The 17526-nt window shown below is 41.5% G+C and overlaps 1 protein-coding gene across 1 annotated transcript; it reads left to right on the plus strand.

Annotated features, from left to right (window-relative positions):
* Positions 1–7: 7 nt before the first annotated feature.
* Positions 8–13950, plus strand: L2HGDH (L-2-hydroxyglutarate dehydrogenase; the record flags this gene model as incomplete). Its single annotated transcript, XM_009580056.1, has 9 exons — positions 8–77; positions 1931–2082; positions 4623–4754; positions 6988–7150; positions 7684–7718; positions 9192–9359; positions 11234–11391; positions 12649–12780; positions 13755–13950. Coding segments are annotated over 9 exons (1206 nt in total), but the record flags the coding sequence as incomplete, so codon positions are not given.
* Positions 13951–17526: the final 3576 nt, after the last annotated feature.

Here is a 17526-nt window from a genome sequence, read left to right on the forward strand (position 1 = left end):
GCTGGCCTCCGCCCGGGAGCTCGTCCGGCGGCACCCCTCACTCACCTTCGCCGTGCTGGAGAAGGAGAAGGAGCTAGGTATGGTGCCGGTGTGTCTTCCTCAGCCGTGTGTTCAGGGTTACGTGGTGTCAGTCTGTCAGAAATCCTTACTGAAGGACACACTCGCCAAACCCTCAGTATTTCATGTAGGGAAGCTCTGCTTTTGGATGGGCGAGCAGCACTGGAAGAGCATCTGCCCTTGTCGCTGAAGTGGGTGATGGATTCCAACCCCCCCCCGGGGAGAGCATCTTCGTTTCCAGGCACTGCTGGCTTTGCCCTGATGGGGCATTTCTTCCTCCCTTCACCCAGGGACGCGTCCTTCAGTGGGGAAGCAGAGTTGTCGTCCGTCTGTGCTTCGCTGCTGGGACTTCAAGCTAGGACTTTAAGTTAAGAAAGACTGAACATCGCCGCTTCATTGTTTGAAAGTGGCAGGGCTTACTGGCCTGGGGCTCCAGCAGCAGCAGGGATTTCAGGGAAAAGGACAAGGATGAGTTGAATGACTCAAGGAACAGTGCAGACTGCAAAGGGACAAGGGCAGGTCTGGTTTAGTGCTGCACGGAGCAGGAGGCAGAGAGGATGAGCTGAGAAATGGTGCCGGGATGGCTTTTGGTGGGGCGTGAGGAGAAGAGTGAACAGCAGTGATGGTTGGTGGGTAGAGAGGGAGAGTCGGGAAGTAGAGCTGCTTAAAAATGTCTGGGAGCTGCTGGTCTGGGCAAAGTCTATGCCTGTCTGTTAATTGCCAGAACTGTAAACCACACTCGTTTGCCCCTGGATATCCCTGTATATGCTGTGCAAGCTGCATGGCAGGTCGAAGGTAAAGAACTAACACAGGGATAACTGGGAAGATATCGCTAGTTACTGACCCAGCATTAGCCAGAGTAACATGGCCCAGCTCCCAGTGTTGCCAGCTTACACAGGACACAGGAAATCTTGAGGCGCTCTGCACCTGGCCATCTGTCCTGGCTTTGAAATAAGAAAGAATGAGCCCTGTTGCTTCATTGAAAGCTTTTCTGGCTCGCTCAAGTACGAGCACAGGTTCATCATAAGCAGTCTTTTCACACCAAGTGCTTATGGAGATACGTAGTCACTCAGGGAAGGTAGGAGCAACCCCAAGGGATCACGTCAGCGGCTAACTCAAAATAAGACCTGTGAGCCCAAGCTCTCCTTTAAATACCTCCATCAGCCAGGCAATACATTGCTCTTGAGATGTTACCTGTATGATACAAAGTGACTTTTTATCCCCAAGACAGGACATAGGGAAGTCCTTAACAGTTGTGTGAGTGTGAAGCAGTAATGACCTTTGGGAGTCAATATGTTAAGAGGGAGAACCTGCCCAAGTTACTTCAATAAAAATGTTTATGATCTTTTTCACCTCTATTTTATTTACAAAGAGGAAATAGCAACCTAATCCAGTTCACAAATACTTGAAAAGCCTACCAGGCCTGCCAGCACGTCCAAAGAAATTGAGGATTGCGCAGACATTATGTAAGATGAGGCCTTTAAGAATGCCTTTCATTTGAAAAATTGAATTTCTTAAAATTAATTTTAACATGGGAAAGAAAAAAAGAAAAGAAAAAATCACAAGTTTTTCCTCCAAGAGCTACAACTGCAGGCCAATTAATCAAAATTTTCTACACCTGTTGATTCAACACATTGCAAGCTGTGATGGTTTATTATTAACTAGGTCTTGCTGTGTTGGTATTTTTTGAGCCTTTTGAGACCAAGGGAGGAATTGTGTTTGCTGTGCAGTTACCTTATTTGAACATCTCTTGTTGTAACGCTGATTTAGGGCAGTACCTCAAATTGCTCACTCTTTTGACAGCTGAAGTAATTAAGGTACGAACCAATCATGGGAACGTGTATTTTAATAATGTATTTCTCTTTCTATTTAGCTCATCACCAGAGTGGACATAACAGTGGTGTGATTCACAGTGGAATTTACTACAAACCTGGATCTCTGAAAGCTAAGCTGTGTGTGCAGGGTGCAGCCCTCTGCTACGAGTACTGTGACCAGAAGGGAATACCATATAAACAGTGTGGGAAGGTATAGGAACTGTGGTGTGTTCTTACTTTACCTTTGGAAACTGCGACTGTATAATGTATGTTACAATGTATAGCATAGGCCTGACTGTGGTCTTTCTCCCAAGAGACGAGTTTCTGCAACACTTACTACCTTCAGGATGAATGTGCCTTTTTGTTTTCTTCTTTCCAGCAGCTCAAAACAGTTCCTTTTCTGGGCCTAAATAATAATTCTCCTTATCTGGGGGCTGACCTGAAATAGCTCAGGTAATGGTGGAAGCCAGGCCCCATGGAGGGGCACCCGTGTAGAGCCACTAGCTCCAAGGAACACAAAGGCTCTCAGTATGTGCGTGCCATAATTCTTGGCGTATCACGCTCTGAAAAGACACGGTGGCTTGAAAACAGCTCCAGATGTGACCCAGCTACATGCATTTATGCCGTGTTACATCCAGCTAACACAACTTGAAATGCTGAGGACAGAAGAGTGGCTGCACTGATTCAGCTTGGGGTCTGCCCAACCCTATATCCTGTTTCTGGAAGTGTCTATAAACAGAGACCCAGGAAGGAATGAGCACAGGACAAGCAAATTATTAATTCTCCCAGCTTCCATCTATTTTCAGCTCAGTTTATTTTCTGAGCCTGATCTGTTTTGTCTGTAGTGACTCTCAATGGATTTCTGTTCCAAGTGTAGCTCAAGTAAAAGCTTTTGCATCAGACTTTGATGATCCAGAGACGAACAACCTACTGCATGAAGAGTGACATAATTTTAAAACTGGCTCCTACAAACTTCATCTGATGGCCCCTAGCCCTTGTATTGGAAGAGGTGGTGAACAGTTGATCTGTGCTCACACTCTCCAAGTTGCACATAATTTTATATCCTCTCCTTCCCCAAATTCGTCCCTTCCAGCTGGTGAGTCTTGGTCTGCTCAGTCATTCCTCTTAGAGAAGCTTTTTCATGACTCTCTCCACCCTGTCTTCTTCTGAACCATTTCTAGTTTAATGCATCTTTGATACAAGATGAGGACTGCAGCTGCACACAGCATTCAAGGTGTGGTCAGACTCTGGATTTTTGCAGTGAAATAGTAGAGTTCTCTGTCTTATCCTGTATCCTTTTCCTGGTTGTTCCTAACATTCAATTTACGGCTTTTCAGCTGTCACTAGGCATTGAGCTGCTGTTTCCATAGGATTGTCTATCCTAAGCCCAAGATCTTGGTTCTGAGTGGTAACTTTGAACGAGGATTCCACCATATTATGTGAGGCTAAGACTGCTTTTTCCATGATCATCATTTCACATTTATCTGCATTGAATTTCATCTGCCATTTTGTTAGTCGCTCGTTCACCTCAGAAGGTCCCTCTGCAGTTTTTTACAGTCAGCTCTTGTCTGAACCACCTTGAGTCACTTTAAACCATCATCTGACTTTCTCACCTCCCTGCCCCTTTCCAGGTTGCTCATAAACATCTTGGACAGCATGAGCCTTTCTCTTGGAAGCGCTATGCAGACCCTATCTGACATGACGAGCACCACTTCAAGGCCCCCTAGCTCAGCACCCACTGAGAGGTGGGTGCAGCTCTCTTCCAGCTTTGGGCTGCAGAGCAGAGATCCCTGGATGTGGCAGTGTTGATGGGCCTTGCTCTGGTGCGGCTGGTGTTTGTCCTGGCCTGGCTGCACAGTGTTCGTGCTGTGCTCCCTGCGCTGCAGCGCTGGTCACAAGATGGCACTGTGGATTTGTGCAGCAGCACACCTGAAGTTACAAGCCTGCTCTCAACTCGGCACCAAGACGTGTGATGCGCTCTGTAGGAGTCAATTTGGGCTTGGGCAGGGCTAGCGCTGACCCCGCAGCACTGTTGGTCATTTGCTGACGCTGAATTTGTGGACTTCGGCATTGCCTTCCCCAGCAGTGTTTATTCCAGGGAAGATGATGTTGAGGCTTTACAGCTAGTTTTACATAAAGCAGCCCCAGGCTTGGAGAACTTAGTGTCTTCTCAATGCAAAGATGACTGTGTTGCCAGACCTGAACTAGGCCTGGAAGTAGTATGGTCTGTGCAAACCTGGCACAGATAATTCAGTCTGGATAAATCTCTTGGGATAGTTGTGAGCTAACTACATGGTTAAATGAAGTGAAGCTGGTACAATTCAGTTTAGACACCATGTGAGAACACGTCCTCACTCTCTTACCGAGACTGACTGAGATTTATACATCTTGGGTTAAGTTCAGTTTTATTTTTGGAAGCATCCCAGTGACTCTTTAAAATCATATTCTCTTTCACATTCAGATTTGTAGTCTCATGGTACTTTTGGCAAATATTATCCATTGATAGTAACTTAAACTACAGTTTAACATTTGTTTTTCACTCTCCTTAATGTATTAGTGCTTTCTCAGTAATAATAGGTATTTGTAGAATCTTGTGCAACTAATGGCACAAACCACATTTTTCCCCCCTTGATTTATAATTCACTGTTCACTCATTCACTATTGCTTGTTTGTATGCTTGGGCTTGATGCCAAACCCGAACTGGCTTTATATATTTTGCTCACTGGTGTGCCTTATTATCTTTTTCCGAAGCTAATTGTAGCCGTTGAACAAGATGAAATTCCAAGACTCAAAGCCCTGTATGAAAGAGGGCTGCAGAACAACGTTCGAGGTCTGAAACTGATTGGAGCAAAAGAAATACAAGCAAAAGAACCCTTCTGCAGGGTAAGGGATTTGCTTATTTTTATTTTGCATATAAGACCTCAGTTTCTCAGGTGACATTATTTTTTAATTTAACATAAATATGTTTCTGGCCTTGAGGTAATTTGCATGGGTGACAAGTTCAAAAGAGCCTGAAAACCCAGAAGAAATACACTTGTCAACAAAAATAAATATATCCATTTATTTCTGGAACTTTTTAGCTCTAATTGTCAACAAAAATAAATGTATCCATTTATTTCTGGAACTTTTTAGCTCAGCCCAATCCTTCATATGCACTTGCCATTACATACACATCAGACCCAGTCTAATGCAACATAAGGTGATCCTGCAGAATCTTTCCTGGTGACACTTACTTTCATCTCAAGTTTCTCCTGCTCACCTGTTCTCATTGTCTTGCTCATCAGTTCATAATTCATCAGTTCTCCATATGCTGAAGTCGTAAAGAGCTGCTGCTATGCTAATTGCAAATGATGTACTGGCTGTTTCATAAGGGCGAGCATTCACAAATTAGAGAGCAGGTAATCCATTTCTCTTGCAACTTACAAAAGGAATCAGAATTATTTGAGTCAAAGTAGGGGACTCTGTAGTCCCTTAGACCCCGTGCAGGACTGAATTTATAGGCAAATGGACAGAGCCTACAAGTTGTTCAAACTTCATCTTTTTCCCAGCTTTACACAGAGGAGTCCTCCCTGATGTATATGCTCAGGAACAAAAAAACCAGTTCTCCCACCAATGACAATAAGTGACTTTTTTTTTTTTTTTTTTTAATCTTTATTTTTTTTTCCCCTTCTCCTTGCAGGTGCTTACTTGCGTGTTTTTTGGTTGATAGGCAGATTTTCCTTTGCCCAGGCTAGAGCTGCTATATCTGAGTTTATGCTGAGATGATTCTGCTCCTTCCCACTAAAATTGTTTAACTTACAGTAAAGCTTGATAGTGCAGCAATGAAAATTCCTTCCCATCTGTAAGTGCGGATTTGGATTGAGCCAATTTCAATCCAGTTGCTTCCTACATATGTGATTGTTAGGTAGTGCTTAGGTAGCACTGTGTTTATTTTCACAGCAGGAGAAATGTGAGTAGTTTATGGAATACAGATTTGTTGTTGTTTAGTATATCTTTGATTGAGAGGAAAATCTGGTTATAAATTCCCCATAGTGTTTCATCTGGCAGCTTGCTATTGGTGTAGCTGCATGACCGATTGCTTATGAGTGGTTGTAGGTACAGACAAAAATTTCTGAAGAGGAATCTTTTTTTTTTTTTTTTCTTGTAAACATTTTGTATGTGGTCCTTAAATCATTCTTTGCATGTTCAAGATCCAGCTGAGCATTTAGTTCTGCAAATGAGTAGATTCAGCTGGGTCTTAACTTCATTCGCTTTGGTTTCCTCGTAAGCAAAGGGAACTTGAATGGTGTTATAAAACATTGCACTGTATATCAAGTTGAGAGGGAGATTTTGTGTAAGATACAGTTTTACCAACCATTCTGGTTGTCTTGGGCATGTAAATGGCCACTGCTATTGCGGTATCTGAGTGGCTGACAGTCTTTTAGTGTAGTTACACTTGCAGCATCTCTCTGAGATAAAGCAGTCCTACTATCCTTATTTTATAGCCAGAACTAGGAAAATATTGTGATGCCATCTAGCATGATAAAAATTATGTAAGCAACTGAGCCTTTTTGGTATAAAGATAGTAAAAAGTCTCTGAGAAACATTAAAAATTCTAGCTACACACTGGACTTGTCCTAGCAGAAAGCAAGGTTCAAGTATAGACTGTTGTCTAATTCAGAAGAGACTTTTCTCTCTGATATGCAGTGCAGCAAGTGTTGAGATGATATCTTTTAGCCTCGCAGGAGGCATTGGCAACAGCCATGCATCAGGTGGAACTCCCAAGTGACCATTTGGAGGTGGAATTGCATAGCGCATGGTGAAAAATAAGTACGTATTAGCTGAAGCCAAGGTTAGGCAACCTGTTTTATCATTAAGCGCTCTGTTGGGAAGACTTGTTTATGCTGTAGTTACACGATCACTTAATCCCCCCTAAGTAGTTTTCGCCATATTAGTTGTCAGCAAGCACGAACACTGGAGCTGGCACATGGAGAAACTAGGAACAAGCAGCCAGGGAGACGGCAGTACTCCCTTCTCAATGGCAATGCGCATTATTCCAGCTGAAATATTCTCTATATTGAAGAGCAAAGTCCACATACGGCCTTCATTGTCCTTCTGTATCTTAATACTGTTTCAGGGTCTGATGGCCCTTGATTCTCCATATACCGGCATTGTGAATTATAAACAAGTGGCCCAGTCTTATGCTGAAGACTTCCAGGAAGCAGGTGGGACGATCTTGACTGATTTTGAAGTTACAAACATGGAGATGGCTAAAGAAAGTTCTTCAGAAAGTGAAAATGGTAAGTTTTTTGCGGTCCATTTACTACAGTCCTGCCAAAGATTTTGTTCAAAACACATTTTCTGTAACTGGAATCATGTTTCTGAACCTTTCTGTCTCATAGGGAAGAGACAAAAGGCAAAATTATGTTAGAGTATCGAGCAAGCTCACTTTTTTTTCTCAGGCAGGTCACCCTTCAGCTGAAACATTTAATGCTGATGGAAGAAAATGACAGTAAAAAAGAGGAAGTAGGTTGTTCTCTCCTATTAAAATCAGATTTAGCTGAATATTGCATGTGTATTCTTGTGATAGTGCTTTTTGTTTATCCTGGAAGGCAGGTTGGATCAGTGCTGGTACACATATGGAGGAATAAAAAAAAACCCTATTAATTCATAAATACAGTTACGTCCAGCAATATCAGTTATGTTAACAGTAGTTGCTCCATAGCTTGGAGATCTTCCAGTGGAAGAACCCTTAATTGTGACAAGTTGCTTGTTCAGTCAGTTTTCTGTTACATATTCTATTAATTCCTTCTGTTGTCTAATTCTATTACAGGACTGAAATACCCAGTCATTGTTAGAAACTCAAAGGTAAGAACCAAGCTGAAGATTTAATTGCTTAATAGGAAGCTATTTCTCCTTTTCTTAAGAATTTTTGAGTTGAGTCCTGGTGGATTCATCAGCTCTCTCAAAAAAGTTAGAAAGCTGCTGTTCAGTAACATGATCACTGTCATCTGGGACTGCTTTTATAAAACAACTGCAATCAATTCTTAACAAAGCATATGAGCGTGTTCGGATTTTACTATGTACTGGGAATAATAAAAGTGTAACTTTCTCTTTCTGCTGCCTGACTTATGTTTGACTGTATATGTCCCTTATCTTCTTTATTTGCACATTCTTATGCTTGTTGTTTCCAAGGACTCCTTTTATGACTTACTCATTTGGTGAGAAACACCTATTTTCATGTTTGCTTTTGGTCTTTGGCATCTATAAAATGGTAAGGAGTCATTTAGAATCATTTTATCATCAGAAAGCCACAAGCTAATTCAGTGAAACAGGTGCAAGTCAGTTAGAATATCTGGACTCTTCTTTGAGGGGGAAAAAAAAAGACAAACAAACAAACAAAACCAACCTCACTCCCCCCAGTAGTTTTTAAAGTTAGTGCTGCTGCTTTCTTGTTCTATTTCTGCTCTTTCATTAAAAAGTAGCTTCCAAAATCTGTTAGATTCTCTCACCAAATACTGATATCTTTAAAATTATTTTATTATTTTTATGGAAACATTTTTAGTGGAAGAAAAGCCCCATAGTATTTGAAAACAAATACTGTGAGCTAGATAGATAATATTTGAGAGTTTATTTATTTATTTAGATGGTCAGGTGTTTAGGTATTTAACAGCTCTCCATAACTGTGTGCTATAAACTTGCATAGCTTTCTGGATAAACTACCGTTCAGCAGTATGACCACTCCCGGTGCGTGGGGTGAAATCTGTTAACAGCCTTATTTAACCAAACTTTCTGCAGTTGCTTGGCTACCCCACCTATCATGCACCCTCTGGCATTGCAAACCTGGCCAGGGAGCTGCAGGCTAGCCTGGCATCAGGGGTTTGTAGGGTGCAGAGATGAGGGAGTGCCAGTGGGAGACGCTTGGTTTGCTGGAGGAGCAGAGCCTTTGAGGCTGATGCGTTGGGCCTCTGCCCTGTAGAATAAGCGTGCTCGTGTAGTGCGTGAGGCTCTGGGAGTTGAACCTGAAGGTAGTCTGAGAATTGATGACGTGTTTCTTTTTTTATTCTGTTTTTTACTTCACCTCCCCGTCCCTTTTCTATAAAGATTCTTCCAGTCCTACCTGCCCAATGAATTGACATTTTAGCATAGTTCTCCAGGGAATAAAGGAGAGTATTATAAAGAATTAAATGAAACAATTAAATGTTTCTGCCTCCTTTTGAAAATATGCTTGGTTTTCTTTCTGGTCTTGACTCATTTTTTTCCAAGGCTTGTAGGTGATGGGTGTTGTTTTAGTAGATATGTTTAATTTTTGTGTGTTTTGTTTTGGTTTTTTTTCCACAGGGTGAGGAAATCTTCTGTCGGCACATTGTGACCTGTGCAGGACTTTACTCAGACCGCCTGGCTGAGATCAGTGGCTGCAGCCCTGAACCTCGTATTGTACCCTTCCGTGGAGATTATTTGGTGCTAAAACCAGAAAAGTGCTATATGGTTAAAGGAAATATTTATCCGGTATGTACTCTCTTGTTTGTCTTTCACAGTGTACTGCTAAAACTACAGAAATAAGAGCAATATTACATGGTTATTTCTGTTGGACTGCAGATAGTGACACACAACATGTGGACATAGATTCAGTTGCTTTCTGACAGGACAGCTTGTTTTTGTTAATTCTTGAAGAACAGGTAGAAGCACCATGTGGGAAATTATTGCTGGACACTTTTTTTGTTTATTTTTTTGTTTTTTTTAATAGGGAATGAAATGTTTAGCATGATGGCCACAAGCCCACAAAAGCCTGGCTTCTTTCATTATGTTATAAAGTAAGTCTGTAGGCAGGATTCAGAAGTCAATGAGGGACAACAGTAAATAATGAATTACTTAGATGTAGGGTTTAATCTTGTGTGCTAACACCCAAAGCTCAGATTTAGATGTTTGCCTCTCAACCTCATCTTTGAATTAGCTTTACTTTGACAAAATACAGACATGGGAGAGAAAGGACAAGCTTTCTACCATCTAATATAGTCAAATAGAGTGATGAAGAGGAGCAATTCCAGACAGAAAGTGAAGATAGCAAGCAAGAAGAGAGAATTCCTAGGGCAGCATTTTAGTTAATCCATGCAGTACATTGAAATACTGCCTTTCTGTATACGAACTTAGATTTGCCTGCTAAAAACTGGAGGAGGTCACCCTAGGGAAATTGTGGAACCCTGGGCATTGGATGTTTGTGTGACCTCTTCTTACCTGGGAATGATTCAGGATCCTGTCTTAGGATGGGAGGGAGGAACTGGCTGGGATGTGAGGGTACCTTCCAGCCTTGTTTCATGGCTGTGTGAGGATAGCTTGTACCTTTGAAATTTTTTGTTATAGCTGAATATGGTAATAAGATTAGAAAATTGCACGACTCTTAGTGATATGTTACCAGAAATGTAATGTAGTTTGTGGAGTGGTTGCACTAATCTTTGAAAGTATTAAAAGCATATTTTTAACAGGAAAAACAGTGCACTGAATACAAAAAAGGAATATATCTCGAAGCAATTTTTAGTCATAACAATACTGTATTTTGAGAAATACCCAATACTTGCTTATTTTCTGACTATAACACAGTCACCTCTGTAGTCACCTTTTCTACATAGCTAAAGATCTTGAAGTGCCAGCTCATGAAGAGGTGTGCTTATTTAATACTCGTATCTGCATATAGACAGCTTATTTCTGTTTCAGCCTTTGCACACAATTACACCGTATTCCCTTCGCAAACAAAAAAGGAACTGCAGATACTTACTATTAGCATTAATCAGGCTTGCTAACTGCATGTTGTTTTGAGCAATACAGGAATGGTGAGGTTTTCCTAATATTTTATAACCTATTTTATTGCAGTATAATTACTACTGGTGAATACCATTAGTGTGTCGTTGGTTTTGTTGTGGGATGATTTATACCCTGAGAAATCATATGTACTTTTTTTTCTGTGGTTTGTTTTGCTTTTACCTAAGATGCAGCCTTACTTGGCCCTGCTCTATTCTTCAGTGTTTTAAATTAGTTACGTGCTATAACTGCACCATTAACAAGCAGAAAGACCAGCACAGGAGCCAATTGTAGGGTTATATGACTCAAATTTTGTTGAGGTCATTGGAAATAAAATGGGAAATTTACTTCTTTTTTCACTTGGTCGTTTAAAAATAGTTATTTCCATTTATTGGGAGGACAGCTCCTTTACCGTGTTTTGGTTTGTTTTATTCACTGTCTTACACAATATACTGTAAATGTCTGTACTTTTCTCCTCACAAATGTTTTCCATGTTTCCTGGCCGAGTTTGTTGATTTGAGTGGTTGCATGGCTGTTTCTCTGATCTGGTTTGTAACAGCTGTAATAACTGTTGTATCCCACTTTAGGTTCCCAACCCTCAGTTCCCTTTTCTGGGATTTCATTTCACACCAAGAATGGATGGCAGCGTTTGGCTTGGTCCTAATGCAGTACTAGCCTTTAAGCGAGAGGGCTACAAATTGTTTGACTTCAGCACTGGAGACTTTTTAGATGCTGTAATGTACAGGTAATATCTTGTCGCTTTGTCTGCTGAACGCAGTTATTTAGGTGTCGGCTTGTGACTCCATGGAAGCTAGTTCTTGTCGAAAAGCCTTCTTTTGCCAAGTTTTTGGTGTGTTTAAAGACAGTTGTGCTGCTAAGGGTAGATTTCTTCAAGACACTTGACTTCATGTGATCTAATATTTGAATTTTCATAAACAACCAAGGCATGTCTCAGCTGGTCTGAGAATGTGGCTGCTCATCGGAAGGTACTGGTGAGCTGTGTTGCTGCTAGTGGAGCTCTTCCAGGATTGGTTTTGGTCCAGTGCAGTATAATATTTTAATCAACCTAGACAGTGTGAGTAAAATACCTACAGAGGATGCTTGGAAGAGAGAATACAGAGTGGTCTGAATTGCCATGATAAACTTTATCAGACCATCAATATACATTTAAAAAATGTCCAAGTGCAAGGAAATACGTTAAGGGCCACGAACACAGGCCGGGAAGCTGTTTTAGAAAGCATGTCAGAGGAATTAGGAATCATTGCTAAAATTGCAAACATAAATGAACAGAATATCTGTAGAAGTTGAGAGAAATCTTGCTTCTCTATGAGGGGCTGGACAGACCATTACCAAGTGCTCAATTTTAGAAATTAGACTTGAAAAAGAATGTGAAAATATTGGGGAGGATCCAAGGAACGGCTGAAAAACAGGTCAGGGAACTGGAAAATAGCTTTCTGGCGAACAGCTCAACTTAATGCAGTTTATCAAAGTGAAGAGTTGAAAGCATCTTGATACATTGTCTATAAATTTTTATACTGGAAGACTTGAGGAAAGCAAATCAAGCAAACAAGATTTGCAAAGACATAGCAAGATTCATTGACTGAACGGTGAGGGTTTTAGGAGTGTGACGATCTTTTCGGAATGATTGTGGAAAAAAGTCTGAAGGGGCATGTCTGTCTTCCCTCATGCATGTGGGTTTTCAGTCTCTTGCCATTTGACTGGACTAGAGCAAAATCCTGGACATAGGAAGGACTGGAGTTCAGAGTTAATTCTCAAAGAAAGAATGTAAATGCAACGCTACAGCTCTGTAAACAAGGTTTGTTGAAGCAGGGAAGGACAAACGTGTATTTCTCAAGTAGAAAGCGTGATCGGATTACTGATGTTGGGAATGGGAACTTTTACTGTGCAGTTGCATTTGCTACCTTCCTAGACAGTGTTTGACATGGCTGCATTTATTATAGAAGATTTGTTCTAACTGCAGGGTTTTTTTTTCTCTCTACAGTGGGTTATGGAAGCTTGTGCTGAGAAACTTGTCTTACGGACTGAGTGAAATGTACAGAGCGTGTTTCCTTAGCGCACAGGTGAAGCAACTTCAGAAGTTCATCCCCGAGGTCACCATCAATGATGTACTCAGGTAAAGAAAACTTTCCTTGTTAGTAACACCCAGTGGCTTGTTAAATCTCTTATTTTTAACAATAGCAAATGTAGCATTAGCTTACTCCCTTCTTCCACCCAAAATATGCTACCAAAGTGTAGATGCATTTAGATACTTTCTACAGGAAGGCCTTTTATATTGTGTTTCCTTGTGTATCGGCAAGTTTGATGAATATTTGTGTGACTTTCTACACTGTCCATAGGCTGAAATTCACAGTTGTGACATATTCACTAAAAAGAAGTCGTCTCTTTATCCTAGTGACACGTTCAGTAATCTGAACATAATCTGAGTTCACAAAAAAAGCAAAACACTAATGAAATTCAGAGGAGAAGCTAGACTGTGAGTTGCTACTGAGTGAATATTGATTTAGTTTAATCATCTCATTAAATTTATTCAGATTCTTACTGTGTGGAGAAAGAAACTAATTCAAAGGAATTTATAAATGCTAAGGAACTGAAGAGACTTGTCAGGAAAGATGAGACATTTAACTACATGGACGGGGTTTAACTGTCCAAAGATTTGCAGGGAGAAGATCCAGAATAAAAAAAGCTCGAGCATGGTAAAAGGGAGTTATCTAGCTCAGGCAGTATACCATTGGCATGAAATTCATCTTTGACAGGGCTTGCTGTTTCAAAACAAAGGGCTTTCTTTTTGAAAAGATGGGGCATGTTTGTGTCTGTGGGGAGGAGAGTAACTTCAGAACCAGGAAAGATACAGAAGATCTGCTTGGCTACCTGCCCTTGTTTTACGGTAACGACTGCGAGACATCTCCCACTCTGCTTCACAAGTGTTAAGCTTCCCTGTGCTCCCCCAAAAGCCTGACTGGGCTTTGACTCCACAGTGTGCCTTCCTTACTGTTTCCCTGGGCACCTTCACACGGTCAAAACAGAATTGATTTTCTGACTTCAGAAAACATTTTCTTTCTAATGGTGAGCTCCTCCTTTATTTTGCAGGGGTCCATCCGGAGTGAGAGCTCAAGCATTGGACAGTGACGGAAATTTGGTAGATGACTTTGTATTCGATGGAGGCAGTGGAGATACTGGAAGCAGAATTCTTCATGTCAGAAATGCCCCTTCTCCCGCTGCTACCTCCTCCCTTGCCATCGCAAAAATGATTGCAGATGAAGTGAAACGAAGATTTGAATTGTGAATGATTGATGGGTGTAGTGCGGTTTTACCCCTCTTGTATGTGTAGCAGCTTGTCTGCATTGAATGAACTCTGCAGCCTTTAATGACAAAGATAAAACAGGCAACGTGTTGCTTGCAAGACCAGCGCTGGTATAGCTGTACGGTGCAAAACCAACATTTGAAATGTTTGCCTTTGCCAGCCCACAACTTCTCAACTTCATGAATAAAAGAGTTACGGTGCCTGGTAAGGCCTGGTGCGGTACAGCCATCTGCAAGAAAGAAGCAAACAGCCCCGTTCGCAGTAAAGGTTTGTTCACCTGACCAGGAGCAGCCTGTGGAGGGGCTGGTGCCAGGCACAACGTGAGGGTCTCCCAGGACCGTAGTGGGCCATGAGGTGGAGCAGGAAGAGCCTCTGTGGTGGGGTTGCCCACAGGGACCTCCCATGCCTCTGGTCTAAACGTTGCCTCCTCCTTGTACTCTGGAGAGGTGGTCCGTCCTCTAAAAAACCACAAGCATGGGCTGGTTCTCTGTGTGCTTTCTCTCTGACTCCTTTTAAATTGGAGTCTACAGTCCCCTAGCTTACATTAAAGTAATGGAGATAGAAGGATAAGCCCTGCTTAGGGGTTCTGCTGATATGGAATTAAGGGCTTTATCAGAGACTGAAAACAATATTCAGAGCCTTCTACATGAATGAAGAGTATTTCTGAGAAAAATAAGCCTAACAAGGGATTACCAAATCCAAGTCAATTTAGATATGCAATTCAGATACGCTATCTGATCGCTGTCTCTATTTTTTTAAAGAGTTGAAATTAAAATGTATACATAAACAGTCATTTTTCATTTAACTTAAATCTGGGAAGTCAGCACTGATCAAAAATTACTTCAGTGGTTTTGGGGTTTTTTTTTTTCCTTTGAATACTGGTAATGCAAAAAGAGCTTATCTTTGTACAGCATGTTGAGCAATCCAGTGGAAATGGTCTTTGTAAAAGCAAATGTGAAGGGAGGGAAGCTACAGAAACCTGTCGTAATTGAGTCATGCTGCGTACTGCTTCCCTTGAAGCCCAAACAGCAATGAGTCAGGAAGGCTTCCCATTTCCCACATGGCTGGCAAGAGGGGAGCTTAGAAAGTGCTGGTTACTCTTCTGAACTCGTATTGATATTTGAAGTTTTATCAAAGGTGCACCTGGAAGAGGGTCTGTGTGGAGAACGTGCTTTAAACTAGAGAGTGATGTTAAACAAGTTTGGTACTAAGCTAACTGAGTATCTTGGTGTGTTCTGCATAATTGCTACAAAAAAGAATTATGTGGCCCCAGGGACAAAGTACTCAAGAATACTTTTAAAGCAGATGTTCACAGGATGTTGGGTAATACAGATAATTGTGGGTAGTTTGCTACCAGGCAATTTGCCATACTCTTTTTTTTTTTTTTTTTTTAAAGTTACTTTCTGTACTCCTCTGACATGCATGGGGGAGTGTGTTAGCATAGAGGTCAGGTGTGCTAGCTGATGTTTTTACTGTACAGAGCTGAGCCGCTTTTGAGAGAGAAGGGGCTTAACCTGTCTTTTTTTTCTTTTCTTTTGTTTTTTTTTTTTTTTCCTGGTGACATCTACTTTACTGGAAAAGTGACTCCTGTATAAAGGCAACCTGGAAATTCAAATAATTAGCCCTTCAAAGAAAAGCTTTGGTCATTATTCTTAGCCCCAATAACACTAGACAGAGATTCAGATATTCCAAATGCTAAAATGCCATACGGCTGTGTGAAAGTTTTATCTTCAAAATGGAACAATCATATCTTCACTCCCCGCCAGAAGTGTTGCCTATCAACAGTAAATACTACAAAAGGATTGCAAAAGCAACTTCCTCCCACACGAGGTGTGGCCCTGACATGTATTAACAGAATAAAGAACATTAAAATGTAAAGCAGTCATATACTATGGTGAATCTTAAGTCAGCACATTTAACTGTGCAGCCTCCTGTGCTTTTTACTCTCAGGAGGTGATTATTTTGGGGTAGGGTTTAACTGAAGCTTTTGAATTATGAATCTTTGTGTAGCATTCTGTGAAATACTTATATTTATAGAGATAAAGTTATAAACTTTTTTAAAGGAATAACTTCAGAGAATTATGACAATGGGGTTTCATACATAAATCTTGTTGCTCATGAAGTGTGAAAATGTATTAATATATTTTATAAAATGGTCTAATTCACTAGGATGGCTTAATAACTGTGCCTTTCTCTATTATGATTAAAATAGCATGATGGGGTTTTTTTTAATTGCTGTAAGGTCTGTATTTCCCCTGACTTACAGAAAAGTGTCACTGCTATTTGCTAATTCTCATCTGAATTAGGCAGGATATAGCTCTATATAATTACTTTATTTAGGGGGGGGCCCCACACATGACCGAACTTGTCTGTATTTCTCCTGATTTACAGAAAAGTTTCACTGGTATTTGCTAATTCTCATCTGAATTAGGCAGGATATAGCTCTATATTATTACTTTATTGGGGGAGGGGGGCACACATGACCAAACCTCTGTCTTACCTGTGCTTATTACACGTCACAGCTTTTTCTCACACAGGTATGTATGCGGTGGACAGAACTAGTCTTAAGCCTGATCTGGACCTGTAATGGCATGTGGAATGGTAATTCTTGACATTCTGAGTAAATGCATTAGGACAGCTTTGGCCAAACATAATTTATTTCCCCAAAGTGTCTTGTAAGGTCAGTCCTAAACTCTGGGAAGAATATGGCATATTATATCTTGTTTAAAATGTTGCAAAGAAATGATGTAGTGCCCCATGTCATGACTTCCTGGGTGGCTGGTCTTGGGAAAATGAGCTCCTTTAGGGCACTTCATTGTGTCTGGTCACCACTGCCACACCTTGGAGCAGTTCAGGCTGTCTGGAGAACAGAGGAATGTCACATTGAAGAACACGGGCATTTTGGGGCTGCGGAGGTGGGAATAAAGCGCTAGGTGAGGGGCTCACCCAAGCTGGAACGTCTACTTCCAGACCGGGCATCCTGGCTGGCTGAACTGCAGGTTTGTGGATCTCGCCATGGTTACCCTGAAGTTGCACTCGGGATTACCTTTTTCTTTTTGCTTACAGTTTGGGTTTGACGAACAAGTGTCTTCCTACAGAAATAAATATTTTGTTGGAAACCTCCCGGGCTGCTCTGATGTGGCAGGACGATTAAGACCACAGAGCAAAAGGAGCTGTCACTGCCTCTGCAAGCGCCTGTCCCCTCCGGGAAATCTGTTATAACAAAGGATCACACTCTTGCTGGCAGAAAGACACTTTTTTTTTGATTTAATTTATCCACTCCCTTTGTAGACAGGTCTTCAAAGGGGGAGGGGGGGGTTATATAAGGCGTGAGATTTGAATACAATGCCATCGGAAGGGAAATGAGAGAAAGTTTGGCTGGAGCGGTTGTTCAGGGGGGTGGAGGGAACAGTGACAGCCAGCGTTCTCCGGGATGGGGAGGAAAACTGCCCCTGGGGAGGGAGAAAAAACAGCCTCTGGGGAGGGAGCTGCTGTGGGCAGGTTCCCGGGCACCGCACCGCAGCTGCTGCTGGTGCCTTCTCCCAGGACGTTGATTCT

The sequence above is a fragment of the Fulmarus glacialis genome, unplaced genomic scaffold (assembly GCF_000690835.1).
Source record: "Fulmarus glacialis isolate BGI_N327 unplaced genomic scaffold, ASM69083v1 scaffold2776, whole genome shotgun sequence".
Taxonomy (NCBI): domain Eukaryota; kingdom Metazoa; phylum Chordata; class Aves; order Procellariiformes; family Procellariidae; genus Fulmarus; species Fulmarus glacialis.